This window comes from Strigops habroptila, unplaced genomic scaffold, assembly GCF_004027225.2.
Source record: "Strigops habroptila isolate Jane unplaced genomic scaffold, bStrHab1.2.pri NW_022045634.1_ctg1, whole genome shotgun sequence".
Classification (NCBI taxonomy): Eukaryota; Metazoa; Chordata; class Aves; order Psittaciformes; family Psittacidae; genus Strigops; species Strigops habroptila.
Window position 1 is genome coordinate 277,294 of NW_022651110.1, and position 27,027 is coordinate 304,320.

At 64.3% G+C, this 27,027-nt stretch overlaps 5 protein-coding genes across 12 annotated transcripts; 2 read left to right on the forward strand and 3 right to left on the reverse strand.

Annotated features, from left to right (window-relative positions):
- Positions 1-16: 16 nt before the first annotated feature.
- PGLS (6-phosphogluconolactonase) lies at positions 17-4,153 on the forward strand. 5 transcript variants are annotated; one of them, XR_003989861.1, is made up of 7 exons: positions 21-321; positions 408-515; positions 593-694; positions 1,045-1,185; positions 1,316-1,495; positions 2,561-2,678; positions 3,900-4,153. XR_003989861.1 is itself a non-coding variant. In XM_030475247.1 (6 exons), exons 1-5 carry the CDS (start codon positions 55-57, stop codon positions 1,451-1,453), a joined length of 756 nt encoding a protein of 251 aa, XP_030331107.1. In that variant the 5' UTR covers positions 21-54; the 3' UTR covers positions 1,454-1,495; positions 2,558-4,033. The 5 variants fall into 5 exon arrangements, 3 of the variants coding, with proteins under 3 accessions (XP_030331106.1, XP_030331107.1, XP_030331109.1); XR_003989860.1 differs by having other exon boundaries at positions 2,558-2,678; positions 3,900-4,033; XM_030475247.1 differs by having other exon boundaries at positions 2,558-4,033.
- Positions 4,154-4,380: 227 nt separating this feature from the next.
- COLGALT1 (collagen beta(1-O)galactosyltransferase 1) lies at positions 4,381-11,249 on the forward strand. The gene is made up of 12 exons (XM_030475225.1): positions 4,381-4,651; positions 5,185-5,295; positions 5,561-5,678; positions 5,779-5,913; positions 6,286-6,490; positions 7,486-7,605; positions 7,699-7,775; positions 8,779-8,885; positions 8,971-9,103; positions 9,671-9,798; positions 9,900-10,106; positions 10,946-11,249. The coding sequence occupies exons 1-12, from the start codon at positions 4,398-4,400 to the stop codon at positions 11,211-11,213; spliced, it is 1,863 nt and encodes a 620-aa protein (XP_030331085.1). The 5' UTR covers positions 4,381-4,397; the 3' UTR covers positions 11,214-11,249.
- On the reverse strand, positions 11,223-17,158 carry PRKCSH (protein kinase C substrate 80K-H). 3 transcript variants are annotated; one of them, XM_030475229.1, is made up of 18 exons: positions 17,103-17,158; positions 16,445-16,563; positions 16,243-16,359; positions 16,061-16,156; positions 15,843-15,900; positions 15,049-15,166; positions 14,428-14,557; positions 13,991-14,075; positions 13,836-13,914; positions 13,654-13,740; positions 13,329-13,484; positions 13,148-13,238; positions 12,954-13,023; positions 12,636-12,725; positions 12,185-12,259; positions 11,994-12,093; positions 11,571-11,711; positions 11,223-11,388 (listed from the first exon to the last, which is right to left on the reverse strand). In XM_030475229.1, exons 2-17 carry the CDS (start codon positions 16,533-16,535, stop codon positions 11,577-11,579), a joined length of 1,578 nt encoding a protein of 525 aa, XP_030331089.1. In that variant the 5' UTR covers positions 16,536-16,563; positions 17,103-17,158; the 3' UTR covers positions 11,223-11,388; positions 11,571-11,576. The 3 variants fall into 3 exon arrangements, with proteins under 3 accessions (XP_030331089.1, XP_030331087.1, XP_030331088.1); XM_030475227.1 differs by having other exon boundaries at positions 11,223-11,396; XM_030475228.1 differs by having other exon boundaries at positions 11,223-11,396; positions 16,445-16,595; positions 17,103-17,154.
- Positions 17,159-17,301: 143 nt separating this feature from the next.
- Positions 17,302-21,500, reverse strand: LOC115603442 (aurora kinase C-like). Of its 2 annotated transcripts, none has more exons than XM_030475337.1 (8): positions 21,375-21,500; positions 21,228-21,291; positions 21,014-21,149; positions 20,427-20,618; positions 19,815-19,953; positions 19,047-19,195; positions 18,147-18,321; positions 17,302-17,566 (listed from the first exon to the last, which is right to left on the reverse strand). In XM_030475337.1, the coding sequence occupies exons 4-8, from the start codon at positions 20,603-20,605 to the stop codon at positions 17,366-17,368; spliced, it is 843 nt and encodes a 280-aa protein (XP_030331197.1). In that variant the 5' UTR covers positions 20,606-20,618; positions 21,014-21,149; positions 21,228-21,291; positions 21,375-21,500; the 3' UTR covers positions 17,302-17,365. The 2 variants fall into 2 exon arrangements, with proteins under 2 accessions (XP_030331197.1, XP_030331196.1); XM_030475336.1 differs by having other exon boundaries at positions 21,095-21,149; positions 21,375-21,494.
- Positions 21,501-22,743: 1,243 nt separating this feature from the next.
- Positions 22,744-24,304, reverse strand: SPC24 (SPC24 component of NDC80 kinetochore complex). Its single transcript, XM_030475258.1, has 6 exons — positions 24,260-24,304; positions 23,979-24,155; positions 23,755-23,899; positions 23,193-23,285; positions 23,037-23,113; positions 22,744-22,946 (listed from the first exon to the last, which is right to left on the reverse strand). The coding sequence occupies exons 2-6, from the start codon at positions 24,151-24,153 to the stop codon at positions 22,840-22,842; spliced, it is 597 nt and encodes a 198-aa protein (XP_030331118.1). The 5' UTR covers positions 24,154-24,155; positions 24,260-24,304; the 3' UTR covers positions 22,744-22,839.
- Positions 24,305-27,027: the final 2,723 nt, after the last annotated feature.

Below are 27,027 nucleotides of genomic sequence, written 5' to 3' on the forward strand. Positions count from 1 at the left end.
ACAACGCGGGAGGGTGGCGGGGCGCGCGTCATTTCCGGCGCGCCGCTCCCCGCCATGGCTCCCGGTGTCGCCCGCAGCGTCTCGGTGCTCCCGGAGCCGGGCCCGGCCCTGGCGCGGTTCGTGGCCCAGCGGGCGGCGGCGGCCGGTGGCGGCCGCTTCGCGTTGGGGCTGTCGGGAGGGAGCCTGGTGGAGCTGCTCACCCGCCACCTGCCTCCCGCCATCGCGGCGGGCCCCGCCGCGCCCGCCCGCTGGCTCCTGGCGTTCTGCGACGAGCGCCTGGTGCCGCCGGAGCACCCCGAGAGCACCGCCGGTGCCTACCAGGTGAGGCGAGGCCGCGCCGGGGCCTCCGCGCCGGCCCCGCGCAGCCGCTGACCGCCCGCCGCGACCCCGCCTCCCCCTCTCCGCAGGCCCGGCTGCTGCCGCGCCTGCCCGGCCCCGGCCCGCGGGTGCTGGCCCCAAGCCCCGGCCTGGCCCCCGCCGCCGCCGCCGCCGACTACGCCGCGAAGCTCCGCCAGGTACCGGCTTATAGGCCCTCGGAGGCCGCGGCTGAGCGTGTTCCCGCCCCGGCTCCAGCTCCCGTTCTCTCCCATAGGCTTTCCCGGGGGAGGACGTGCCCGTGTTTGACTTGCTGGTGCTGGGGGTCGGGCCGGATGGACACACTTGCTCCCTCTTCCCCGGCCACCCCTTGCTCCAGGTGAGCCCGGTGCCGGTGGGGTGACGGTAGGGATGTGGTTCCCCCGGTGCTGTCACCGGTGACTCGCACGTAGCGGGTCCTGCTTTTGGGGTGTTGTAGTTTAACAAATAAAGAGGATGAAAAGAGCTGCTGAGGTTTGAGTTATCCCCCTAAATCTCTTAATTTTTCCTGATTTGGGGAATTTGGGAGGCAGTAAAACCCAAAGCTCTCAGCTCGAGCGGAGGTGCAGACGGGCTGAGGACCCTCAGCTGCTGTCACACACCCCATTGATGCGCAGAGCCTCAGTTCTTCCTTCGCTGCAGAGTTTTCCCCTCTTTTTCCCTCATCCCATGTTTTTCCCCTTCGCATAGGAGAAGGAGACCATAGTTGCTGCTATCACTGACTCCCCGAAGCCGCCGCCGGAGCGCATCACGTTCACACTGCCAGTGCTGAACGCGGCGCGAGCCGTTGTGTTCGTGGCCTCGGGTGAAGGCAAAGCTGCTGTTGTCAAGGTTTGCATCCAAATTCCTCATCCTCCCATCGGAAACCTGGAGCCTCCAGGGGGGCTCAACCCCCAAAGCGTTGTAGGTGCCCCTTTGAGCTTCCCTTGTGCCTGAGGCTCCGGCACTTCTCTCCCGACAGCGCATTTTGGAAGGGGATGAGGAAAACCCCCTTCCCGCTGCTCGAGTCCAGCCTCACTCGGGGCAGCTCTGCTGGATCCTGGATGAGGCAGCAGCCAAGGAGCTGACGATCCCGGTGGAGAAACATTCCATCCCATAGAGCCGATGGGTGTAGGGGGGGGTCAGCTCTGTGACATTCCAGGTGAGGAACATGATAGGTGTAGCACAAAATGCTGCTTTTTTCCCCTCTTTTCTAGACCAAACGGTGCTTGGCCAAGTGCAGGTTTCCAACTCGGAATTCCTGCAGTTGGGAATGGTGTCATGGGCTTCGGTTGGGTTGTGCCATATTAAAGGGATGGATTTCAGCTCTTCACTCCTGGTTCTTTTTGCACCCGGGCTGTGCTCTTCCCTAAAAGAAGGATTGAGATGAAGGTGCAGGGGGCTGTGAGGACACGTGGATGCTGCTTGGGAGCGGCTCTGGCTCAGTTTTCCTTGCTGGAATGTTGGATTTGTCTTTGTTAATCTTGACTTTAACTGTGCTTTAGTTCTTGCCTAAGACTTGTGTCAGTGGCTCTTTGCTACCTGGTTTTGTTACCTGCGTGCACAGCAGGAAGGTTTTAGCTTCCAGTATCATCATGGGATCATGGAATGGGTTGGGTTGGAAGGGATCCCAAAGCTTATCCAGTCCCAACTCCCTGCCATGGGCAGGGACACCTTCCACTAGAGCAGGTTGCTCCAAGCCCCTGTGTCCAACCTGGCCTTGAACACTGCCAGGGATGGGGCAGCCACAGCTTCTCTGGGCACCCTGTGCCAGCGCCTCAGCACCCTCACAGGGAAGAGCTGCTGCCTCAGAGCTCATCTCAGTCTCCCCTCTGGCAGGTTAAAGCCATTCGCCTTGGCCTGTCCCTCCATCCCTTGTCCAAAGCCCCTCTCCAGGTTTCCTGGAGCCCCTTTAGGCACTGGAGCTGCTCTAAGGTCTCCCCTTCAGGAGCCTTCTCTTCTCCAGGCTGCCCCAGCCCAGCTCTCTCAGCCTGGCTCCATGGCAGAGCTGCTCCAGCCCTCGCAGCAGCTCCGGGGCCTCCTCTGGCCTCGCTCCAGCAGCTCCACGTCCCCCTTGTGCTGTTGCCCCAGAGCTGGCTCAGGACTGCAGGGGGGGCACAGCAGGGGGGCAGGATCCCCTTTCTTTACCTGCTGCTCACAGGAGTGCCAAAAGAGTCACAAAACAAAGATATTCTCTTGCTTTAAACCTCCACGTTGCCCAAAGCAGGAAGAAGGTGCAACAGGGGTGAGATGAGGGGCAAAATCCTGGCTCCCCTGCATGGATCCTGGCTCCTTGGGGTACCCGGATGCTCATCCAGAGGCCAGGGCAAGCCAAGGAGCTGGAGGTGAGGCTGTTTGAGCCTGAGACAGGCTGCGGGAGCCGGGGGGGGGAACTCCACTGCGGAAAACGGGCTGAAACAAGCAGGTTTTAGTCCAGCAAGAAACGCTCCCTCCTTCCCTCAGTGCCCGCAGCTTGGCACTGGGGCCGGGTCTCTGCAGAAAGGAGCTTTTCATCCAAGCTCCACTGGCTCCAGCTGCCAAACCGCAGCCCGATCCCAGCCAGCATCCCAAAAACCCTCTTCCAAACGTGCTGTTTCGGGTTATCCCGGCTCTTTCGGGCCTTTTGGCTGTTTCCCGGAGCGTTCCCCGTTCTTTCTATTCCCTTTGCTTGCCAGCCAAAGGCTGGATCGATTCCTCCCATAGCGAGTCCCAGGGGGGTGTTTTGGAGGTGAAGGGTGCTCTGCCACAGGGAAAACAGGCTCCTCTGGCACCCAAGGGTGCTGCTGTAGCCTCTGCTCGTGCTCTGCTTGAGTTTTGGGGCACTTGACCCAATTCCTGTCAATCCTAACGTGCTGGGAATGCCGCTGCCCCGCTCTCCCCTCTGCTGCTGCAGTACAAGAGCTTCGTGTTCACCAGCTTCAGCTGGAATAGAGTTAGGAAGAGACATTCCAGGCTGTTGGCAAAGCTGAAGGGGCTGCGTTCCCTGCAGGAACGCCAGGCTGGAATAGCCCTGCTCCAAACACTTCCCATTGCCAGGTTCTCACTGCTGCTTTTCCAGATGTGGCAGAGATCCTGGGGATTGGAAGCCGTAAAACAGTGATTTCCATGTTTGTCCATCCCAGCATCAGCCCAGATGTTGCCCTTTGCCTGTTCCAGCATCCCAAAACTCAGCTATTCCTGGCACTTTTCTTTCCCTCCCCCTCGCTGGCCGGAGCAGCCAAAGCTCCCTCAGGAGCTCATTTTCCAGGCCTGATGTCATGGGAGGGCTGCGGGTTCGCTGCTGCCTTTTCCAGCCGGGAACAAGGGAGCTTTGAGGGGCAGGATGCAGCCGCCCTCCGTAAACATGGAGCTAAATCCAGGCTGAAGGCTCCGGGTTGGGTGTTGGGAAGCTCAATTTTGAGGGTTTTTGACTTGGAAGTAGGATTTTGAAGGTGAAAGACTTGAAATTTGGAGGGGAAATGCTTGAAAGTAACGTTTGGGAGGGAAAACTGCTGGAATTTGGGAGGGAAAAGACTTGAAAGTGGAATTTTAAAGGTAAAAGTCCTTGAAAATGTGACATTTTGAAGGTAAAATACGTGCTGCTCCTTCGTGACACCCGCCCGGTGTCACCCCGCTGGTCAGCGGAGCTGTGCCTGGCCGCAAGGGATGGATCCAACCGGATCCTATTGGAGTGATGGGAACTGGTGTGGAGTGTGCCTGGATGGGGGGGGGGGGCAAAGCCCTGGGGCTCCATAGATGTGGGGGGAGACAGGGCAAGGGGAGAGAAGATGGGGCAGGAGGGAGAGGGGGAGAGGAGAGAGGAGAGAGGGAGATGGGGCAGGAAGGAGCTGGAATAGGGGAGATGGAGCAAGGCGGGGGGGGGAGAGGGAGCTGGGGCAGGGAGGAGGAGAGTGGAAAGAGGGAGATGGGGCAGGAAGGAGGTGGGGAAGGGGACAGAGACATGGAGCAGGGGAGGGACATGGGATGGGGGGGAGCTGGGATGGGGGAGAGGGAGCCGGGGCGGGGGGGGGGGGACGGCGTGGCCTAAACCGGGGGGGCGTGGGGGGGGGGCGGAGCCGCGGCCCATGATGGCGGCGGGGCCGTGGCCGCTGCTGCTGCTGCTGGCGCTGGGGTCGGGGCCCGGGCCCGGTCCCGGGGCCGCGCCGGGGCCGCGCGGGGTCCGCGGGTACTTCCCGGAGGAGCGCTGGAGCCCGGAGTCGCCGCTGCTGCCGCCGCGGGTCACGGTGGCGCTGCTGGCGCGGAACGCGGCCCATGCGCTGCCCGCCACGCTCGGAGCGCTGGAGCGGCTGCGGCACCCCAAGGAGCGCACCGCGCTGTGGTGAGCGCCGGGACACCGGCAGCGACCGGGACATGGGCGGGCAACGGGGCACCGGAGCATGGGGACATGGCGGGGGGGGGGGGAGGGCACCGGGACACGGGGTGACGGGACATGGGGACACCGGGGGACGGGAGGGAACGGGACATGGGCGGGCAACGGGGCACCGGAGGGTGGGAACATGGGAGGGGGGGCACCGGGGACGGGGTTGGACACTGGGACACGGGAGGGACGGGAACATGATGGGGCACCAGGACACCGGGGGATGGAGGCGAGGGATGGGCGGGGAGACACGGGGGACGGGGTGGTCACCGGGACACGGGAGGAATGGGACATGGGGACACCATGGGATGGGAAGGACCGGGACATGGGGGGGCACCGGGACACCAGAGCATAGGGACATGGCGGGGGGGGGGCACCGGGATACCGGGACGCGGGGGAACGGGACATGGGGACACCGGGGGACACGGGAGGGACGGGGACACGGGGGGGCACGGGTGGGGGGTGCGGGCCGGGTTGGAGCGTGCGCCGCGCAGGGTGGCCGTGGACCACAGCGTGGACAACACGACGGCGCTGCTGCGGGAATGGCTGCTGCGGGTGCGCGGCCTCTACCACCGCGTGGAGTGGAGGCCCATGGAGGAGCTGGCGTGAGCAGGGACCGGGCACCGGGGAGGGGGGACCTCGGGGGAGCCCCGCGGGGGGCGGGTGCCCCAGTGTGGGGTTCCCATGGGCTGGGGGTGCCCAGATTTGGGGTTGGGATCTCTGTAGGTGCCCAAGTTTGGGGAGGGGGGTGTCCCTGTGGCCCCCAGATTCAGGGGATCCCCATGGCCTGTGGGTGCCGGGACTCAGGGTGGCTCAGTGGGTGCTGAGGGGACCCCCGGACACCCCCCCTGCTCTTGTCCCCCCCCATAGCTCCTACCCCGATGAGGAGGGTCCCAAGCACTGGTCCCCGATGCGCTATGAGCACGTGATGAAGCTGCGTCAGGCGGCGCTGGAGGCCGCGCGCGCCGCTTGGTCCGATTACCTGCTGGTGAGGGGGGGTCCCATCACACCAGGGATGGGGTGGGGGGGGAACACGGCCCCCACAGCCTCTGACGGCTCCTGTTGGGTGTGTGGGTGCTGTGGGGCAGTTCCTGGACGCCGACAACGTCCTGATCAACCCCGACACGTTGGGGCTGCTGATGGCCGAGAACAAGACGCTCGTGGCGCCGATGCTGGACTCGCGCGCGGCTTATTCCAACTTCTGGTGCGGGATGACGGCGCAGGTGAGAGCGGGATGGGTGCTGGTACCACAGCTGGGTGCTGGCTCCTCCATGTCACCTGGGTACCACATCTGGGTGCCGGGTCCTCCACTTCCTCCGGGTGCCACGTCCTTTGGGTGCCATGTCTGGGTGCTGGCTCCTCTGGTCCCCTGGGTGCCGCACATCTGGGTGCTGGGTCCTCCATGTCCCCTGAGTGCCATGTGCCCTGGGTACCACGTCTGGGTGCCGGCTCCTCCACTTCCCCTGGGTTGCCCCATCCAGGTGCCACATCCTTTGCGTACCACATCTGGGTGCCAGCTCCTCTGGTCTCCTGGGTGGCCACATCTGGGTGCTGGGTGCTCCGGTCCCACATCTGGGTGCCCCACGTTCCCTCAGGGTTACTATCGCCGCACGCCGCTGTACCTGCCGCTGCGCAGGCGCGAGCGCCGCGGCTGCTTCGCCGTGCCCATGGTTCACTCCACCTTCCTGCTGGATCTGCGCCGCGCAGCCTCGGCCGCCCTCAGCTTCTACCCCCCTCACCCCGACTACACGTGGCCCTTCGACGACATCATCGTCTTCGCCTTCTCCTGCCGCCAGGCCGGTGAGAGCGGGAGCAGGGAATCGTGGGATCAGGGGATCAAACGGGTTGGGAAAGAGCTTGAAGAGCATCAAGTCCAACCTTTACCCCACCATTGCCACCCATGGCACTGAGGGCATCGGCTACACGGTTTGGGAACGCTTCCATGGATGGTGACTCCACCTGGGCAGCCTGTTCCAATGCCTGGGCACCATCTCAGTGGATAAACTCTTCCCAATATCCATCTAAACCTCCCCCGACACAGCCTGAGGCCGTTTCCTCTTATCCCATCCCTTGTTCCTCAGGAGAAAAGACCGATTCCCACCTCTCTCCATCCTCCTGTCAGAGCGATAAGGTCCCCCCTGAGCCTTCTCTTCTCCAGGAGGTGCTGGGGCCTGGCTTAGCTTTGGGCTGGTTTTAACCTCAGCTTCAGCCCAGCAGCAGCTTTAACATCAGCTCTGCTTAAGGCTGGCTCAGCTTCCAGCTTAATCCCAGAATCCCGGGTTAAAGGGACCTCAAGGATCATCCGATCCAGCCTTTCCAGGCAAGGCATGACCCGGACCAGATGTGCCAGCACCTGCCCAGCCAAACCTTAGCAGTGTCCAACGCTGGGGAGTCACCGCTTCCCTGGGGAGATGATTCCAATGGCTGCTTGTTCTCGGTGGGAGAACTTTCCCTCTTGTGTCCAGTGGGAATCTCCCCAGGAATAACGTGTGCCCATCACTCCTTGGCTTTCCCTTGTGAAAAGGGAGTCTCCAGCTTTGTAGCTGCCCTTTAAGTCGACAGTTTTGCCACCAACTCCCCAAAACCATTCCTCAGAATAAGAGCATTGAGCTCCCATCCTGTGGGCCGGAATGGCACAGCCCAGCCGGGATCCTGGCATGGTCTGAAGGAGACTCTTCCCGATGCTGCTTCCATAGTCAAGTGCTTTGTCCCAGGAGGGATGATTCAGGATCAGAGCATCCCATGGGGCTCCCACACGGGGTATCCCGATCCCTCACCCCCCTCTTTGCTTCCAGAAGTCCAGATGTTTGTCTGCAACCGGGAAGTTTACGGCTTCCTGCCGGTGCCGCTGCGCTCCCACAGCACCCTGCAGGATGAGGCCGAGAGCTTCCTGCATGTCCTGCTGGAGATCATGGGTGAGCCCCGGTCCCCCCCGGAGCTCCCTGTGGAGCAGCTCCCTGTGGAGCAGCTCCCTATGGAGCATCACAGTGCTTCCTCCATCCTCCCAGTGAAGAACCCGCCGGCGGAGCCGTCCCCACACGTGTGGGTCCCCCCCAAGGTCCCCGACAAGATGGGCTTTGATGAGGTGAGAGTTCGGGGGGGGGGGTCCCCCCCCATCTCCTGTGGGTTTTGGGGTGTCTTCACCCCCCCTCATCCCTCTTTGGGGCTTGTTTCCTTCCTCTGGAGCTCGGCTCTGGCCCCTCCGGGATTTGAGGGATCTCTCCCCATCAGGATTTGGGATTTGGGGGGGGGAGGGTTGTGTGTTCCCATCCTGCTCTTCTGGATTTGGGGGGGGTCCCATGGATTTGGGGGGAGGGTTCCCCTTTTCTTGAATTTCAGGGGTTTTTTCCCCCCTTTTCTTGAATTTTTGGGAGTTTTTTTTCACTTTTTGTGAATTTTGGGTTTTTTCCCCCCTTTTCTTGATTTTAGGTTTGTTTTTTTTTTCCCCCTTTAATTTTTGGGGTTTTTTCCCCTTTTCTTGAATTTTGGGGTTTTTTATTTTTCCTTTTCTTGAATTTTGGGGTTTTTTTCCCCCTTTTCTTCTATTTTGGGGGGGTTTTTTTCCCCTTTTGTGAATTTTGGGATTTTTTTTTTTCCTTTTTGAATTCCCGCCCCCCCCCCCCCTTTTATTTCTTCCCCTTTTCTTGAATTTTTGTTGTTTTGGTTTTTTTTATTTTCCCCCTTGAACTTTTTTTCCCCTTTTTTTTGAATTTTTGGGGGTTGATTTTTCCCTTTTCTTGAATTTTGGTTCAGGTTTTCTTTTTCTTTTGTGAATTTGGGTTTTTTTCCCTTTCTTTGAATTTTTGGAGGTTTTTTCCCACTTTTCTTGAATTTTCTCTTTTTTTTTTTTTCCTCTTCTCTATTTTTTTTTTTTTTTTCCTTTTTCTTGAATTTTTGGGGTTTTTTTCCAGCTTCTTGATTGATTCCCCCTCCCCCCTCTTTCTGTATTTAGGGTTGTTTGCTGCTCTCTCCCCCATCTCGGCTTCTTTTCTCCTCTCCCATCTCTTCCTGGGTCCCTTCCCCTCTCCCGGTTTTTCCCGGGCCCCTTCCCCTCTCCCCCATTCCGGGCTCATTCCCGTTTTCCTCAGGTTTTCCTGATCAACCTGCGGCGCCGGAGCGAGCGCCGGGCGCGGATGCTGCGGACGCTGCGCGAGCAGGAGATCTCCTGCAAGCTGGTGGAGGCCGTGGATGGGAAGTGAGTGCCGGGGGGGGGGTGGGGGGGGTGGGGAGCGGCCTCTTCCCGTGGGAATGGGGCCGGGATGCAGCCGGAGGCATTGCAGGGCCATGAACAGCAGCGAGGTGGAGGCGTTGGGCATCCGGATGCTGCCGGGATACAGGGATCCCTACCACGGGCGCCCGCTCACCAAGGGGGAGCTGGGATGTTTCCTGAGCCACTACCGGGTGTGGCAGGAGGTGAGGCCCTGATCCCGATGGGAATGGGGGACGGGAGGCCTTGGTCCCGGCGGGAGCGAAGGGAACGAGTCCTGGAGGGAAGGGACAAAGCTCTAACCTGGATGGGAATGAGTCCCTGATCCTGGTGGGAAGGGAGGGGATGAGGTTCTGATGTGGAGGTTGAGGATGAGTCCTTAATCCTACTGGGAAGGGCAGGGACAAGTAACTAATCCTGATGGGAAGGACGGGGACTAATCCCTCATCCCAAGGGGCAGGATGGGTACGAGTCCCTAATCCCGGTGGGAAGGAAGGGGATGAGTCCCTAATCCTGATGGTAATAAAGGGGACGTGCGGATGTTAAGACAGAAACAAGTCCTAAATCCCACTGGGAAGGACGGGGATGGATCCCTCATCCCAAGGGGAAGGCTCTTGAGCACCAGGAGCGGGTGTTGGGGGCTGCCATTGCTCCTGGCAAGGTCCCAGCGCTGCTCCCATCCCTCGGGAAGCGGGAGGCACCAGGAGGAAGCGGGAAGCACCGGGAAGCTTCCCTTTTCCCACCCGGAGCCCCATTCCCGGCCGCATCCGCAGATCGTGGCACGGGGCCTCGGGAAGTCCGTGGTGTTCGAGGACGATCTTCGCTTCGAGATCTTCTTCAAGCGCCGCCTCATGACCCTGATGCAGGAGCTGGAGGCCGAGGGGCTGCCCTGGGACCTGATGTGAGGATCCCGGCATCCCGGTGCTTCCCGGGATAATGGGGGCAAGCCCTTGAGCTTCCCAGCTCCTTGCCCAAGCCAACGCGCTCGGTGTGGTTCCCCAGTTACATCGGCAGGAAGCGGATGCAGGTGGAGCGGCCGGAGAAGTCGGTGCCGCGCGTCAGGAATCTGGTGGAAGCGGATTATTCCTACTGGACACTGGGCTACGTCCTGTCCCTGCGCGGAGCCCGGAAGCTGTTGGCAGCGGAGCCGCTGGCCAAGATGCTGCCGGTGGATGAGTTCCTGCCCGTCATGTTCGACAAACACCCGCTGTGAGTCCCTTGGGAATGGGGCTGGAGAGTGGGAAGGGCTCAGGAATGGGGCTGGAGAGCGGCCACGCGGCTTCAGGGACAGCAGGATTCCCCTCGGAGCTGTGTTCGCCTCCCTTGGGAGCTGATGGTTGTGCTCATCCCATTGGAGCCGAGTTGGTTCCTCACAGAGCTGGTTCCTGCTCCCTTGGGCCGTGGCGCTCTTGGCTCTTTGGAGCGGGTTCTCCTGTCCCTGTGGATTTCCTGGCCTTTGGGAGGTGTTTTCCCTTGTGCCTTTGGTTCCATTTCCCCTCAGAGACCATTTCTTGGCCCTTGGGATCCACAGGCCCTCGGAGCCAGTTTCCCGTCCCACAGGAGACATTTTCCTTCCCCCTCTGGAGCCATCTCTTGCCTTTTGGATCCATTTCCCTTGGGAGCCATGTTCTTGTCCCTTCAGAGATGCTTCCCTTGGAGCCACTTCCCTTGTCCCTTGGATCCATTCCCTCTGGGAGATGGTTTCCTGGCCCTTTCCCTTGGAGCTGGTTTTCCCTTGGAGCTGTTTCCCCTTGGCCATGGGGAACAGCTTGAAGTCTTTTCGGAGACAGTTCCATGTCCCGTTGGGAGACAGTTCCATGTCCGTTTGGCTCCATTTCCCTTGGAGCTGTCTTCCCTTGGAGCTCCGCTTCCCTTTGGCCATGGGGAACAGTTCGAAGTCCTTTGGGAGACAGTTCCACGTCCCCTGGAGCTGGCTCCTCGCTGTGCCCTCACCCCTCGGGCGCTCCCCCATTCCCCAGACCCATTCCCTTTCCCATCCCAGCAGGAGAACCCCCTTTCCCCACCGTTTCCCTCCTCTCCCCCCCCAGCACCGACTACACGAAGCACTTCCCGCAGCGGGACCTGGTGGCGTTCTCAGCGGAGCCGCTCCTGGTCTTTCCCACCCATTACACGGGCGAGGACGGGTACGTGAGCGACACCGAGACCTCGGTGCTGTGGGATGACGAAGCCACGGCCACGGACTGGGATCGTTCCCGCTCCCACAAGATGCGGGAGCAGCCGGAGCTGCGCCGGGAAGCGCGGAATTCCGACGTGCTGCAGTCGCCGCTCACCAGCGCGGCGCGGGATGAGCTGTGAGGGGGGGACGTGGCTTTAAACCTGGGTTTATTTGTACTGCTGCTGGTGGAGAGTGACCCCCCCTCCCCATACCCCCCCCCACCAGGGACCCCCCCCCCCCCGGCTCAGTCGCAGTGTCCTTGTGTCCTGTGGCCCTTCCCTTGGGAAGCGCAGGGCGTTCAGGTCCAGGCGGCTCCTGAGGGGCTGTGGGAGAGGGAAACTGAGGCAGGGCCAGTGCTGTGACCCCCCCCATCATGGGGACAGTGGCCACGGGGGAGGGGGCCTTGTGCAAAGAGGGGGACAACGGCCATGGGGGGGTCATTGTGCAAAGGGGGGGACAAGGGCCATGGGGGGGGGCATTGTGCAAGGGGGGGGTACCCGCAGTCAGAGCTCGTCGTGGTCCTCGTGCGAGGGGGGGGTGCGACACGCCGCGGGGGTCACCAGCTCCATCAGGTACTCGCAGCGGCTCGGCTCCGTGGTGGCCGTCACCGCGGTCTCTGTGCCACAGGAGAGCTTCACCTGCGGGGGGGGACCCCAAAGGGACAAGGACACCTCAGAGAATGGGGACAGTGGGATAAGGGATGGGGGGACCCCAAAGGGACAGGGACGCCCCACGGATGGAGATGGGGATACCCCAAAGAAACAAGCACATCCCAGAGGATGGCCCCCCCCCCCCCCAAGAATAAGGACACCCCAAGGAATGGGGACACCCCATGGGGACACAGGACATGCTGGGGAGACACACTGTGGGTCAGTGGGGACACGGGGCCCCCCCCAGGCGGGGTGGGGACCCCCTCTCACCGTGGTGGCCCGGTTGGGGCCCTGCCAACAGCCTGTCCCGTGCTCGTACTTCATGGCGCTGAAGCGATCGTGCTCGGGGCCAGCCCATGCGCCCCATGTCCTGTGGGGGGGACATGCACATGACGGGGGGGGCACAGACACAAGGGCCCCCCCTGGGGGGGGGGGGTGTGTGGGGGGGGGGGTCCCCTCACCCCAGGTTGGTCTCGGCGCCACCGTGTTTGGGCTTCTGGGACACGCGTTTGAAGGGACAGAGGCGATAGATGTACCTGGGGATGGAGGGGGGGGCATGGGGGGACCCACAACCACCCCCATGGCCCCAGTGACCCCCCCCCACTCTGAGCCCCACAATGGCCCCAAAACTTGTTCCCCATCACCCTCTGGTCCCCACGGTGTGCCATAGACCCCCCCCCAACCTGCATAGAAACCCCCCCAATCTGCATAGACCCCCCCAACCTGCCACAGACCCCCCCCCAACCTGCCATAGACCCCCCCAACCTGCCACAGACCCACCCCAACCTACCGTAGACCCAACGTGTGTCCCCCCCACGTCCCCTCTAACCACCCCCATTGACCTCTCATGCTCCCCCCCCCAGCCCTTTGCTGTCCCCATACCGGCCCCCCCCCCCCCGGGCCCCCCCTTACTCGCTGGTGCTCAGCTCGTAGCACTGGTTATAGAGGTAGGAGAACTCGCCCTGGGGGCCGAAGTCAAAGGCCAGCTCCTGCTCCAGGGCCCTGCAGGATAAAGGGGGGGTCACGGGGGGGGAACACCCCCAAATCCCCTTAAACCACCCCCCCCCCAGCTCCCCCCTGCTCAGTTTGAGGGGGGGGAACTGAAGCACATGGGGCAAAGGGATGTACATGGGGTCATTCCCCCCCCCCCGCCACCAAGAGGAGGTTTTGGGGTGACCCCCCCCCCCATTGGGAGGGGATGGAGGGGTTTTGGGGTGACCCCCCCCCCACCTGATGGACTCTTCTGTCTCCTTCAGCGCTCGCTCAGCCTCTTCCAGCTCCTCACGGGCCCGTTGGGCAGCTGGGGGGGGGGGCATGGGGTGAGGGGGGACCCCCAAACTGGGAGCACCCCCGGACCTGCGATAGACCCCCCCCCAACCTGCCACAGACACCCCCAAACCCAGAGCCCCCCCCGCCCCCCTTACCATCAATCAGGGCCTGAGTGGCAGCATCGAAGGGGGGGCTCGGGGGGGGCTCCTCAGCCCCCTTCTCCTCGGGGTGCTGGGGGGGGGGCACCTGCAGGGGGTGGGGGAGAAGTGGGGTCAAATGGGGAGGGGTCCCTAAGCAGGGGGCATGGGGGGGACCCCAGTTGTGCCCCCCCCCCACCTTCAGCTCCTCCTCAGGGCCTTCGCTGCCATCATCTTCCTCTTCCTCTTCCTCCTCTGCTTCCTCCTCTTCCTCTTCCTCCGGGGGGGTCTCGTCCAAGGGGGGCTCAGGGGAGGACGAGGGGGGCTCAGGGACGAGGGAGGACGACGCTTGGCCCTAAACATGGGGGGGGGGGCCACACATCAACCTTCCTGCCCCCCCCCCCCTCAACTTCCCCCTCAATGTAGGACCTACCTAAACTCAGGGGGCACAAACACATCCTACCCCCCCCACCAAAAGGCCTGGGGGGGGCTGTGTTTGCCCCCCCCCCCCCCCCCCGACCCACCTGGGTCTTGTAGTGGTGCTTGATGGTGTCCCAGAGCCGGTCCCGGAATGTGGCAGCATCCACTGGTGCGAGGTCCCCCACTAGTGCCTGGGGGGGGGCATATATTGGGGGGGGGATGTCACCTTCCTCCATACCTGGGACTCCCCCTCGAGGTCTTGGGGGGGGTTTGGGGGGGGTCCCACCTTGGCCTCGTCCTCTGAGACAGCTCCATCCCCATCGGTGTCCAGCCGGGAGCAGGCTCTGAGCTCCTCCAGTGTCACCCTGCGGGGGGGTGAGGATGAGGAGGGTGGGAGGGGGGGCCCTGGAGGGTGCCCCCCCCCCCGGCACCGGCTCTCACCGCCCATCGCTGTCCGTGTCCAGCGCCACGAAGGCCTCCTCGGCCCGAGCGGCCTCTTGGGCTGCGGCGGCGGCTGCAGCGGCGGCTGCGGGGGGAGAGGTATCAGAGACCCCCCCAGGGACCCCCCCATGGGAGAACCCCCCCATGGGAGACCCCCCCCAGAGACCTTCCCAGTGGTAGACTCCCTCCAAGGACCCCCTCAATGGGAGACACCCCCATAGGAGACCCCCCCCCAGAGACAACCCATGGGAGACTCCAACCATGGGAGACCCCCCCCCCCCAGGAGACCCCCCCCATGGGAGACGCCCCCCCCGGAGACCCCAACCCCCAATGGAAGATCCCCCCAATGGGAGACCCCTCCAGAGACCCCCCACCCATGGGACACCCCAACTATGGGAGACCCTCCCAGGGACCCCCCCCCGGGCCCCCCCCCGCACCCTCCCAGCGGCGCCGATGCTCGTCCTTGGCCGCGCGCTCGGGCCCCTCGGCCGCCTCCTTGGCCGCGCGCAGGGTCCCCACGCGCTGCTCCAGCCCCCGGCGCGTCTCCTGCAGCGCCCCCAGGCGGCCCTGGGGGGGCAGCGCCACGGACACACATGGACCTCCCCGGGACCCCCCCATGGGACCCCCCCTACACCCCCCCCAGGGACCCCCAGGACCCCCACATTCCCCATGTGCCCCCCTTCATCCCCCATGGGACCCCCACATAACCCCCAGGACCCCCTTACATTCCCCATGGGACCCCTAGCACCCCCCCCATGTACCCCCGAGGACCCCCCATGGGACCCCCATGTGCCCCCCAGGACCTCCACATTGCCCATGGGACCCCCATGTGACCCGCAGGAGCCCCACATCCCCCATGGGACGCCCAGCACCCCCCCATGGGACCCCCATGACGCCCTTACATCCCCCCTGTGCCCCCCAGCACCCCCCCATGTGCCCCCCATGACGCCCTTACATCCCCCATGTGCCCCCCCAGCACCCCCCCATGGGACCCCCATGTGCCCCCCAGCACCCCCCGGTGCCCCCCCCGTGCCGCGGTGCCCCCGCGCCCGCGGTACCTGCTTGTCGCGGCGCGCGGCGGCCGCCTCCTGCAGCAGCTGCTGGCGCAGCAGGAAGCCGCGGCGGAGCAGCTCCGCGCGGCGCTGCAGGGCCTCCCGCTCCCGCCGGCCCAGCTCCCTGCGCCGCAACCCACACGCACCTCAGGCTCCACAGACCCCCCCAGGCCCCCACAGACACTCACAGACACCCAGAGACACCCCCCCAGACCCCCACAAACACCCAGAGACTCCTCCATAGCCCCCCCCCATAGACACCCCCCATAGACACCCACAGATTCCCCCAAAGACACCCATAGATCCCCCCAGGCACCTAAGGCACCTGGAGAGCCCCACAGACACCCACAGAACCCCCATAGACACCCATAGGCACCCACAGACACCCACAGACCTCCCCATAGACCCCCACAGACCCCCCCACAGACTCCACCATAGACTCCACCATAGACTCCCATAGACCCCCCCCACACAGACCTGCTATAGACTCCCTCATAGACCTGCCCATAGACACCCACAGCCCCCTCATAAACCCCCACAGCCCCCCCAAAGACCCCCCATAGACTCCCACATAGACTGCCTCCATAGATCCCCCCATAGACAGCACAGACCCCCCCCATAAATCTCCCAGATGCCTCCAGACCCCCCCCCACAGACTCCCCCACAGACCCCCCCACAGATCCCTCCAAACACCCCCATAGACGCACACAGACCCCCCCCATAGAACCCCCACAGACCTCCCTGAAGATCCCCATAGACACGCACAGACCCCCTCCCCATAGACCCCCCCCAGGTCTCACTTGCATGTGTTGTCGCAGGCGGCGCCGCTGCTGTACTCGTCAGTGGCATCGCAGCAATCTGGGGGGGCACAAAGGGAGGTTCAACACACTGGGACCCCCCCCAGGGACCCCAACACCGCCTGGGGACCCCCAAGAGCACCCCAGGGACCCCCAACACCTCCAAGAGCACCCCAGGGACCCCCAACACCCCCAAGAGCACCCCAGGGCCCCCAACCCACCGCAGACGCCGTCGTTGACGTGGGCCGAGGGGATGTTCTGGGGACGGAACCCGGCGTTGGTGCAGTGGAAGCGGCCGTTGGGACACGCTGCGGTGCCTGAGAGGGGGGACAGGACATATGGGGGGCCTATAGGATACATGGGGGGGCCCATAGGGCACAGGGAGCAGGGGCTGGGGGCTCACCGGGCTCATCGGAGCCGTCACGACAGTCGCAATAGTCGTCATTGACCCAAGCAAAGTCGATGGTGGCGGAACCGTCCAGGCAGGTGAAGGGCTTCGAGGCCTCGTAGAAGTGATGGTCTGGGGGGGGGGGGGGGGGACACGTATAGAATCACGTATAGGGATGTATGGGAGTGGAGAGGACCCCCCCGGGTCGGGCACTCACTGGACAGGGACACGCCGCGGGGCCGCAGCACTTCCACGGAGCCTGGAGCCACCGGTGGCAGCAGCAGCAGCAGCAGCAGCAGCAGCAACATGGCAGGGAGTGCCTATGGAGCACGGCACCTATGGAACATGGCACCTATGGAGCACGGCACCTATGGAACATGGCACCTATGGAGCATGGCACCTATGGAACACAGTGCCTATGGAGCACAGTGCCTATGGAGCACAGCTCCTATGGAGCACAGCACCTATGGAGCACGACACTGATGAAGCACGGCACCTATGGAACACCAGCCCCTATAGAACACAACCTCTATAGAACACCAGCGCCTATGGTGCACAGCCCCTATAGAACACAACCCCTATAGAACACCCGCTCCTATGGAACACAGCACCTATAGAACAACAGCTTCTACGGAGCACAGCCCCTATGGAACACAGCACCTACAGAGACCAGCACCTACAGGCGCCCCTATAGAGGCCCGGCCGCTGCCTCCGGCTCCTCCCTGCTCCCGGGGCTCCCGCGCTCCACAGCCCCCAGAGGCACCGCCGGGCCCTGCGCCCCCAAACCCACCCAGCTCCCCCATACCCCCTCCCCCCCGGGCCCTATAGAGCCGGTGCCCCATAACCCCCCCCGGCCCCTATAGACCCCCCGGTACCGCGGGTCCGTCCGCGCCGCACGTCCCGGCTGCACGCACCGGAAGCGGAAGCGGGGGGGCGGAGAAGAATGTCCTGTGGCAGCGAGGCCGGCGCCGCCATGTTGGGCGTGGAACAGCAGCAGCGCCGCCATATTGGGTGTGGAGCGGCGGCGTCGCCATGTTGAGTGTGGCGCAGCAGTGGCTCCCAGGCACATGGAGGTGTATAAAAACAACAACAACAACAGCTTTATTGGGGGTCACCGCGAGGCGGGGGGCGCAGGGGGTCACTGCGGGTCTCTCTGGGGCGCCGTGGGGCGCTGCGGGGGCCCGTAGCCGGGGGGCAGGACGCGGCGGGAGTTGTCCCGCACCCAGGGGTGCTGCAGCACCTGCGCCAGCGGCAGCCGCTGGGGGGGGCTGTAGCGCAGCAGCCGCGTGATCAGGTCGCGGGCGCCCTCTGGCACCACGGGCGGGAAGCGCAGGTCCACCTGTAGGGAAGGGGCGGGGCGTCAGCGGCAGCCAATGGGAGGGCAGAGGGGGCGGGGACAGCCCCAAGCCGCGCCCCCTTATGTGGGGCAGGGCAACGGAACCCAATTAGGGGGCGATATGGGGGGGCTTGTCCCCACAATGCCCCATCACCACCCCATAACCACCGCCCCCAGCCCCCTAACCACCCCATAACACCAATAACCACCCTGCAGTGCCCCATAACCACCCCATAGAGCCCTATAACCACCACCCCCAGCCCCATAGTGCCCCTTAACCACCCCACAGCACCCCCCAGCCCCACTAGAAGTAGGGGGTGTCCAACAAGCACTTTGAGTCCATGATCTCCAACCCCCTTTGAGTCTCCTAGACACTTCTCCCAGCCCCGTAGTGCCCCCTAACCACCCCATAGAGCCCCCAAAACACCCCCTAACCCCCACAGGGGGGAAATGGGGGGGGGGCCCTTGGTGATGCCTCGCTGGGGGAAGAGGGACCCCTCCAATAAAGGGGGGGAGGGGCTACACAAGAGCTGGGGGCGGGGCTTAGCGTTGCAGTTGTGGGTCTCAGTGGGGCTGGGGGCACCTTGGTGATGCGGCGGTAGGTCTCGGCCACGCAGGGGCTCTCGAAGGGGGGGGCCCCCACGAGCAGCTCGAAGCACAGCACCCCCAGGCACCACAGATCCACCTTCTCATCGTGTGCCCTCCCCTCCACCATCTCGGGGGGCAGATAGTCCAGGGTCCCGCACAGCGTGCGCCGCCTGGGGGGGGACAGACCCATAGCGCCCCATAGCCACCACCCCCAGCCCCACAGCACCCCGTAACCACCACCCCCAGACCCCTAACCACCTCATAGTAGCAATAACCACGCTGAAGTGCCCCAGAACCACCCCATAGCCACCACCCCCAGACCCCTAACCACGCACAGCACCAATAACCACAGTGCACTGCCCTGTAGAGCACCCCATAGAGCCCTATAACCACCATCCCCAGCCCCAGAGCTCCCCATCACCACCCCCCAACCACCACCCCCAGCCCCCTAAGCACTCTATAGCACCAATAGCCACCCTGCAGTGCCCCATAACCATCCCATAGCACCACATAGCCACCACCACCAGCCCCAGAGCACCCCATCACCACCCCATAACCACCACCCCCAGCCCCACGGTGCCCCATAACCACCCCATAGCACCCCCCAGCCCCAACTAGAGGTAGGGGGTGTCTGACAAGCACCTTGAATCCATGATCTCCAAACCCCCTTTGAGCCTCATAGACACCTCTCCCAGCCCCATAGTGCCCCCTAACCACCCCATAGCGCCCCACAGACACCCCCTAACCCCCACAGCCATAGCAGAAGGAGCAGCCATACACTTTCCAACTGAAGCCTGGGATCTCCAGCCCCTTCTTGAGTCCCAAAGAAAATACCTGCAGCCCCCTAGTGCCCCATAAGCACCGCCCCCAGCCCCATAGCGCCCCACAGCCGTACCGGAGCGAGGGGGTGTGCACGGACCACCCGAAGTCAGCGATCTTGAGCTCGCCGAGGAAGCCGAGGAGCAGGTTCTCGGGTTTGATGTCCCGGTGGATGACACGTTTGCTGTGGCAGTACTGCAGCGCATCCGCCAGCTCCTCCACCAGCTGCGGGGACAGGGGGGTCAGGGAGGGCTGCCCCACAGCGTGCGCACAGCCCCATAGCGCAGCCCCAGCCCCGTTGCATGGATCTGCAGCCCCATAGAACACCCACAGCCCCACAGAGCACACTCAGCCTCATGGAGCTCACTCAGCCCCATTCCATATCCATGATCTCCAGCCTCATAAAGCACCCATCACGCAGCCCCACAGTGCAGCCCCATAGAGCACCTGCAGCCCCATCGCATGTCCACGATCTCCAGCCCCATAGAGCACACTCAGCCCCATAGAGCACACTCAGCCCCATTCCATGTCCATGATCTCCAGCCCCATAGAGCACACTCAGCCCCATAGAGCACCCGCAGCCCCATTCCATGTCCACAATCTCCAGCCCCATAGAGGACCCACAGCCCCATAGCTCCACCCCACAGAGCTCCCTCAGCCCCACAGCTCTGCCCCATAGCACAGCTCCATAGAGCACCCACAGCCCCATTCCATGTCCACGATCTCCAGCCCCATAGAGCACCCTCAGCCCCATCACACATCCATGATCTCCAGCCCCATAGAGCACCCGCAGCCCCATAGCTCCGCCCCATAGAGCACCCGCAGCCCCACAGCGCCGCCCCACCGTGGCTGTGCGGGGGGCGTCGAAGCGGCCGCAGCGCTGCAGCTCCTTGTAGAGCTCCCCCCGTGGCGCGAACTCGAGGATGAGGAATACGCGGCGCTCGTCGTGGAAGTAGTTGTAGAGACGCAGGATGTTGGGGTGCCTGAGGGGGGGCAGCCAATGGGAGCTCAGCCCCACAGGGGACAGCCAATGGCAGCTGGGATCCCCCCAATGGGCAGCCAACAGGAGATGGGAGCCCCCCAATGGGCAGCCAATGGCAGCTGGACCCACCCCTCACTGGCACCCTGGGGGCCCCTGAGTCTTCCCCATCACCCCATGGGTGCTCCCTAGTGCCACCCATCAGACCCCATTATCACTGCAGGGTCCTCAAGACCCCCCCATCACCTCACGGGTGCCCCCCCTCACCCCAAGCCCATCCCCATTGCCACTCCAGGGTCCTTCAGACCCCCCCAGGCACCTCAAGACCCCCCCTCCTTACTCCATGGGTGCCCCCCATCACCGCAGGGTCCCCCTTAGTGCCACCCATAGGACCCCATTATCACTCCAGGGTCCTCAGGACCACCCCCATCACCCCCGGCTGCCCCCCCAGACCCCCCCCAGCCCCACGGCCGGTACCGGAGGTGCGCCTGGATCTCGATCTCGCGGCGGAGCTGATGCTCCAGCCCCTCCTTCTCGAGCTGGGACTTGAAGAGCACCTTGAGGGCCACCAGCACCTTGGAGCTCCGCTCCCGCGCCAGGTACACGCGCCCAAACTTGCCCCGTCCTAGGGGCCGCCCCACCTCGAAGTCATCCATTGAGAAGATCTTCCTGGGGTGGGGGACACACACACATATGGGGCACCCAGTGCTGGGGGGGGGGGGGCACCCAGCACCTATAGCAGGGGCTCAGTGCTATGGGGGACCTGGTAATGTGGGTAATGGCAATGATGGGGGGGGGCCACAGGGACACTCCCATCACCCCCAAGCCCCCCAATGTCACCCAAGGGGTCCCCAGACCCCCCCCCCGTCACCCCCATCACCAGAGTCCCCAGACCCCCCCCCATTCATCCCTGGACCCCCCCCAATGCCACCCAAAGCATCCCTAGAACCCCCCCACTGTCACCCATTCTCATCAAGGGGGTCTCAGAGTCCCGCTCATCACTAAAGGGTCCCCAGAACCCCCCATTTCCCCCCCCCATGTCACCCATGAGCCCCCCCCATCACCTTTATTCACTCAAGGATGCCCCTCACGCCACCTAAAGGCTCACAAGCCCCCCGCATAGCACCCCCAGTCCCCCCACTCACGGCTGGGGCACTGGGGCTGGCTCCGCACCGGCCTCCAGCGGGTCCTGCCCCGCTTCTATAGGAACAAGGCGGAGGTCAGGAACCCCCAAACCCCACTTTGAGCCCCCAAACCCTCCCCATACCCCCCCATTACCGGGCAGGGCCTCGGCCTCCTCCACGTCCTTACACGGCACCCGCCGGGGGAGCAGCGGCCTGGCCTGGGGGTGAACGGAGGGGGGGGTGTCACCCCAATGCCCCCCCCAAAGGGGTCGGGGTCCCCCCGGGGGGGGTTCGGGGGTACCTCGGCCATGGCGGGGTTCACGTTCTCCTTCTCCGACATCGCGGGGCCTGGGCGGGTGGGGGGGACGGACACAGGCGGCAGCGGGAGCGAGCGGGACCCGCACCCGCCGCGTCCCCGCCGCGCACTGAGGCGCTGCCGCCGCCGCCGCGCTTCAAGTTTGCCTCCTCGCCCTCCCATTGGTTGGCGCCCGCGAGCGCCGTGCTCTCATTGGTTAACGCGCGGCCCAAAGACCCGCCCCTCCCCACCGCCGGAGAGCCTCCGCCTCATTGGTTCATTGGGGACCCGCCCACAATGCGAAGTGACTCCTCTCATTGGGCGGTTCCGATGCGCGCCTAATGGAGAGGGAAGGGGCCTCGGCGCTGATTGGTTATGTGAGGGGAGGCAGCGGCCATTTTGAGGGTACTGCAACACGGGAGGGAGAAGGGATCAATCAAGACGCAGGGGCGGGAACATAGGAAGCCGGCAGCCAATCAGGGCTGGCGCAGTCGTGTTCTTGCACCCTGATTGGTCGCGGACGCACCCATAACACCCCAATAACGCACACTGGGATTGGTGTGGCTTGGCAGCGCTGCCCGTGAGGGCGCCGCCATGTTGAGTGTGGCTCGGCAGCACCGCCCGCGTGCGGGCCACCATCCTGGGAGCGGCTTGGCAGTAGCGCCGCCATCTTGGGTGTGGCAGCGCAACCAATGGGTGCAAGGAGTCTTCGGTTGCCATAGCGACGGGAGGGGCACTAGGGACCCAGGAGTCTATAGGGGGCTTGGGGGCCTATAGGGGACATGCAGGGTCTATACGCAGGGTCTGGGCATCATGTAGGGGGTCCTGTGTGCCTATAAGGGACATGGGGTTTTATAGGGGGGTCGTGTGCACCTATAAGGGACATTGGGGGTCTATATGGGGTTCCTGGGCATCATGTAGGGGATCTTGCATGCCTATATGGGACCTGGGGTTCTATAGGGGGTCCTGTGTGCCTATAAGGGACATGGGGGTCTATGGGGGGGGTCCTGTGCGCCTATAAGGGACATTGGGGGTCTACAGGGAGGTCCTGGGCATCATATAGGGGGTCCTGTGTGCCTATAAGGGACATTGGGAGTCTATAGGGGTGGTGTAGGGGGTCCGGGGGAGGCCTCTGGGGCCTACAAGAGACCTGTGCTGTCTATAGGAAGTGTATGGGGAACCCTGGGTCTAAGAACATCACTATGGGGATGGGGGGGGGAACCTATAGGGGAACACACCGCCCCCCAAGCCCTATGGCAGCACCATGGCGGGGTCTCAGAGCCCCCCCCCCATGCACCTAAAAGACCCTTGGGAGGGTCTCAGAGCCCCCCCCTCCGAGACCAGTTTGGGGGGGGCGGGTATATTCACCTCCCCCTTGAGGCTGGCACCCACTTGCCTGAGTTTATTGGGTTCCCAATGGTGGTGTTGGGGGTCAAACAGAAAGGGGGGGGTAGTATCAGGCTGGGGGGGGTCACCACTCGCTGGGGATGAGGCTCCAGAGGTAATCACTGATGAAGCAGCGGGAATGGCGCCGGCCGTCGATGTCAATGGGCTGAGCAATGGGGGGTCCGAAGTGAACTGGATTGGGGGGGGAGGCAAGAAAAGGGGGGGGTTAAGCATGGGGAGGGCTATAGGGGGGCTATAGGGAGTGCTGGGGGGGGCACTCACCGCCTTTGATGTGCCACGGCTCAGCCTCGTGGTCCCAGGAGATGTGGCTGAGCTTGTGGTAGAGGTGAATGATGTACCTGAGGAGGGAAAGGGGGGGCAGAGGGGGTGCTGGGGGGGGGGTGTGTGTGGGACCCCCCCACATTTAACCCCACTCACTCCAAGGAGATGACCCCATCCTCATCCTTCTTGTTGTCCTCTTCCAGCTGCTGCTGCTGGACCTTCAGCTCCTCCAGCTCCCGGCGCAGGGCGGTGCGGCAGTGAAGGGAAGATAATGGGGGGGCCATAACGCCCCCAAACCCCAAAACCCCCAATGGAGGGGCCCCAAGCCCCAAACCCCCAATTGGGGGACCCCAAACACTCAATGGGGGGACCCCAAACTCCAAAACCCCAACGGGGGGAACCCCAAACTCTCAATGGGGGGACTCCAAACCACAAAACCCCAATGGAGGGGACCCCAAACCCCAAAACCCCAATGGAAGGGACCCCAAACCCCAAAACCCCAATGGAGGGGACCCCAAACCCCAAAACCCCAATGGAGGGGTCCACAAACCCTCAATGGGGGGACCCCAAACCCCAAAACCCCAACGGGGGGGACTCCAAACCCCAAAACCCCAACGGGGGGGACCCCAAACCCTCGATGGAGGGACCCTAAACCCCCAAGCCCCAAAAGGGGGACCCCCAAGCCCGCAGCGGCCGCCCCAGCCCCCCCAAAGGATATCCATTGCTGTCCCTGAGGCTGCCGAGCGCCTCCCGCGCCCGCCGCAGCTCGTCCCGCAGCTCCCGCAGCCGCTGCCGCCCGCGCTGCACCGCGGCCTCCCGCGCCACCAGCGCCCGCGCCACCGTCTCCTCGGCCGCCCGGAGCTCTGGGGGCAGCATTGATGCTATAGGTGCCGGCTGAAGCCTGGGGGGGCGGGGGGGTCCCCAAAATAGAGGGGGTGTTACCTGTGTCCAAGCGGGTCGCCTCCGCCTGCGCCGCCAGGAGCCCGTTGTCCCCCCGCGCCTGCAGCTCCAAGCCCTGCCGCAGGAGGGCGGCGGCGCGCCCCGACAGCAGCAGCTTGCCCAGCTCCTCGCTCAGCTCCTCCAGCTCCTCCAGCTCCTGCAGCGGCCTGCCCGCCATGGCTGCGGGGTAACGGCGGGTAAGGGAGGGGATAACGGGAGGGGATAACGGGAGGGGAAGCTCCGGTCGCTCCGCCACGGAGCGGAGCGGCCGCCGCCGCCATTACCTCCGCTCCGGTTTGAACTGCGCGGGACCGCGCCGGAAGAGGAAGGCGACTGGCCATGGGGCCGCTCTGGTCCGCTTGGAGGACTTGGGAGGAGAGTCTCTATGGTGGGAGGTGGGCCGTGAGGGAAGTGAAGAGCAACGTGCGCAGGGGATGGTCCCGCTCCGCCGTGTCCATCCCAGCCTATGGTGTCCATCCCGGTCCATCCCAGTGTGTCATGTTCACCCCAGTCTATGGTGTCCATCCCTGTCCGCCTCTGTCCATCGTGTCCATCCCTGTCCATCCCAGTCCATCCTGGTCCATCATGTCCATTCCAGTCCATCGTGTCCATCCCTGTCCACCCCTGTCCGTCATGTCCACCCCAGTCCATCCCGGTCCCTCATGGCCACCCCGCTCCATCATGTCCATCCCTGTCCATCCCGCTCCATCATGTCCATCCCTGTCCATCATATCTATCCCTGTCCATCCCAGTCCATCATGTCCATCCCGCTCCATCATGTCCATCCCTGTCCATCCCGCTCTATCATGTCCATCCTGCTCCATCATGTCCATCCCTGTCCATCCCGGTCCACCATGTCCATCCCGGTCCATCATATCCATCCCTGTCCATCCCTGTCCATCATGTCCATCCCTGTCCATCCCGGTCCATCATGGCCATCCCGGTCCATCATGGCCATCCCGGTCCATCCCGGTCCATCATGTCCATTCCGGTCCATCAGTGCCACCCCACTGTCCCCCAACCACTTCCCATGTCCCCAAGCCCCTTCTGATGGCATCAAGCACCAAGTCCGTCCCCTCCCCGAGTGACACCACGAAACCCCATGAGCACCAAGACGTTTAATACCCCCCGGCTCCCCCCAGTGCCGCTGGTGGGCTCCGCGCTGTCACTTCCCCGCCGGGGGACACCGCTCCCCGCAGCGGGGACACTGCGCTCGGGGAGTCCTGCTCTTCCCGGGGATGTTCCAGCAGCGCCGGCACCGCACCCGGTACCTCCTGTACCTGCGGGACACCCCGGGGTGAGAGCGGGGTCCCCATCCCCATCCCATCCCCATCCCATCCCATCTCCACCCCATACCATCCCATCCCCATTCCCATCCCCATCCCATTCCCATCCCGTCCCTACCTGATCCCGCAGGCGTTGCACAGGGGGGTCCCGTCCTCCGCCGCCCTCCAGAGCAGGGTCCGCCGTGTCCCGCAGGAGGCGCAGCGCTTGCTCCCTACGGGGGACCCGCAGCTTCAGCCCCGACCCCATCGATGCCGGGACCCCCCCATCCCAAAGCCCCCCCCCCAAAGCCTTACCCGGGGCAATGGGAGCGGTCTCCTCCGAGCTGCTGTCCCCGGCCCCGGGGCTGCTCCGCTTGGGAGCCCTGCGGGAAACGGGGGTCAGGGGGGAACCCCAAAGCCTTGGTGGGGACCCTCCGTTAGGGACCATTAGGGAAGGGGGAAGAGGAGGCGGACAGACGGACTCGAGGTGGCCCATGGGGTGCCCAAAGGTGCATCCGGACAGACGGACTCGGGGTGGCCCATGGGGTGCCCAAAGGTGCATCCGGACAGACGGGCTCGGGGTGGCCCATGGGTTGCCCAAAGGTGCATCCGGACACACAGACCGACCCCAGGGGTGCAGCCAGGGGGGACCCGGGAAGTGCAACCGGGACGGAGCCACCCGAGTGCATCCGGATACGCGGTACCTGCGGCCGCGGGCGGTGATGAGGAGCCCGCAGCCTTCAGCGCTGCTGCTCCGCAGGTCCAAGCGCATCCTCAGGGTCACCCCCCGGAACGAGGGGTCCCCGGCTCCGGCCCCTCGCTGGGGCGCTGCCTGTTTGCGCCTCCCGGAGCCGCTGTCGCCGCTACCGGCCAAGCGCTGGCACTGGAGGCTGATGAGGCTGAGAGCATCGGGGCCGCGGGGGGGCACCGGGGCCGCGCTGCGCTGCTCCGGGGGGGCGGCGGGAGGCGCGGCGGGAGGCGCGGGGGAGGGCAGAAGCCGCACGGTCTCCTGCAGGAACGTGAGACCCTCCCCGGGGCTCCAGGGAGCCGGGGGTTGCTCCAGGACCCCGCTGCTGCCCCGGGGGATGCTGTTAGGGCATGGCGGGGGGGCAGCCCCATTGCTTCTCCCCATAGGGCTGAGCCGTGCCCGGTCCCGCTTCCCCCCGTGGTGCGACCCTCCCCGGTCCGGTTCTCCCCCCGCAATGGGGCATTGACATCCCGGTGCTCCCGGTGGTCCAGGCAGGAGCAAGGTCCCGGTGCTCCCGGTTCCCTCCCGATGAGACCCTCCCGGTTCCCTCCCGCTGGGACGATCCCGGGTCCCGGTTCCCACCCGTGGGCAGCCGTGTCCGCCGCGGGGCCAGGGGCCGGCGGGAGGTCCCGGCAGGGTCCGGGTTCGAGGCCGAGGCCGGGTCCGGGGTCGGGGTCGAGGCAAAGCAGCCGCTGGAGCACGGAGAAGTCCGGGCTCTGCCCCTCCAGGAACAGCGGCTCCATCCCCGGCCCCGGCCCCGCTCCGGCCCCGTTAAATGGGCTCCAGCTGCGAAGGGGCGGGACCCCCCCCCGGGGTATGGAGGGAGATGAGATGGGGCAGGACCCCCCCCCTCCAACTCACAGCGCTGGATGGTGCTGGGACCCCCGGGATGGGGCAGAGACCCCCCCAATAACAGCGCTGGAACCCCGAGGATGGGACCGGCCCCCCCCATAGAACAGGGTCCCCCCCGGCATCACCCCCTCTACATTGTGTAAAGGACCCAAAGATGCCCCCAAACCCCACAGAGAGACCCCAAACA

What these genes read in the sequence shown, in the direction of transcription:
- COLGALT1 (XM_030475225.1), top strand. Translation starts at nt 4,398, where the DNA reads ATGATGGCGGCGGGGCCGTGGCCGCTGCTGCTGCTGCTGGCGCTGGGG. An exon ending in ACAAGATGGGCTTTGATGAG is followed by an intron (nt 7,776 to 8,778) that starts GTGAGAGTTCGG and finishes CGTTTTCCTCAG; the next exon opens with GTTTTCCTGATCAACCTGCG. An exon ending in GGGCTGCCCTGGGACCTGAT is followed by an intron (nt 9,799 to 9,899) that starts GTGAGGATCCCG and finishes GTGGTTCCCCAG; the next exon opens with TTACATCGGCAGGAAGCGGA.
- LOC115603442 (XM_030475336.1), bottom strand. Translation starts at nt 21,413, where the DNA reads ATGTCGGAGAAGGAGAACGTGAACCCCGCCATGGCCGAG. An exon ending in GAGATCCAGGCGCACCTCCG is followed by an intron (nt 19,954 to 20,426) that starts GTACCGGCCGTG and finishes GCCCCCCCTCAG; the next exon opens with GCACCCCAACATCCTGCGTC. An exon ending in ACGCCCCCCGCACAGCCACG is followed by an intron (nt 19,196 to 19,814) that starts GTGGGGCGGCGC and finishes CTGTCCCCGCAG; the next exon opens with CTGGTGGAGGAGCTGGCGGA.
- SPC24 (XM_030475258.1), bottom strand. Translation starts at nt 24,153, where the DNA reads ATGGCGGGCAGGCCGCTGCAGGAGCTGGAGGAGCTGGAGGAGCTGAGC. An exon ending in GGCGACCCGCTTGGACACAG is followed by an intron (nt 23,900 to 23,978) that starts GTAACACCCCCT and finishes TGCTGCCCCCAG; the next exon opens with AGCTCCGGGCGGCCGAGGAG. An exon ending in AGCCTCAGGGACAGCAATGG is followed by an intron (nt 23,286 to 23,754) that starts ATATCCTTTGGG and finishes TCACTGCCGCAC; the next exon opens with CGCCCTGCGCCGGGAGCTGG.
- PGLS (XM_030475246.1), top strand. Translation starts at nt 55, where the DNA reads ATGGCTCCCGGTGTCGCCCGCAGCGTCTCGGTGCTCCCGGAGCCGGGC. An exon ending in ACGCCGCGAAGCTCCGCCAG is followed by an intron (nt 516 to 592) that starts GTACCGGCTTAT and finishes TCTCTCCCATAG; the next exon opens with GCTTTCCCGGGGGAGGACGT. An exon ending in GCAAAGCTGCTGTTGTCAAG is followed by an intron (nt 1,186 to 1,315) that starts GTTTGCATCCAA and finishes CTCTCCCGACAG; the next exon opens with CGCATTTTGGAAGGGGATGA.
- PRKCSH (XM_030475229.1), bottom strand. Translation starts at nt 16,535, where the DNA reads ATGTTGCTGCTGCTGCTGCTGCTGCTGCTGCTGCCACCGGTGGCTCCA. An exon ending in CGTCAACGACGGCGTCTGCG is followed by an intron (nt 15,901 to 16,060) that starts GTGGGTTGGGGG and finishes GTGCCCCCCCAG; the next exon opens with ATTGCTGCGATGCCACTGAC. An exon ending in GCCCTGAGGAGGAGCTGAAG is followed by an intron (nt 13,239 to 13,328) that starts GTGGGGGGGGGG and finishes CACCCCCTGCAG; the next exon opens with GTGCCCCCCCCCCAGCACCC.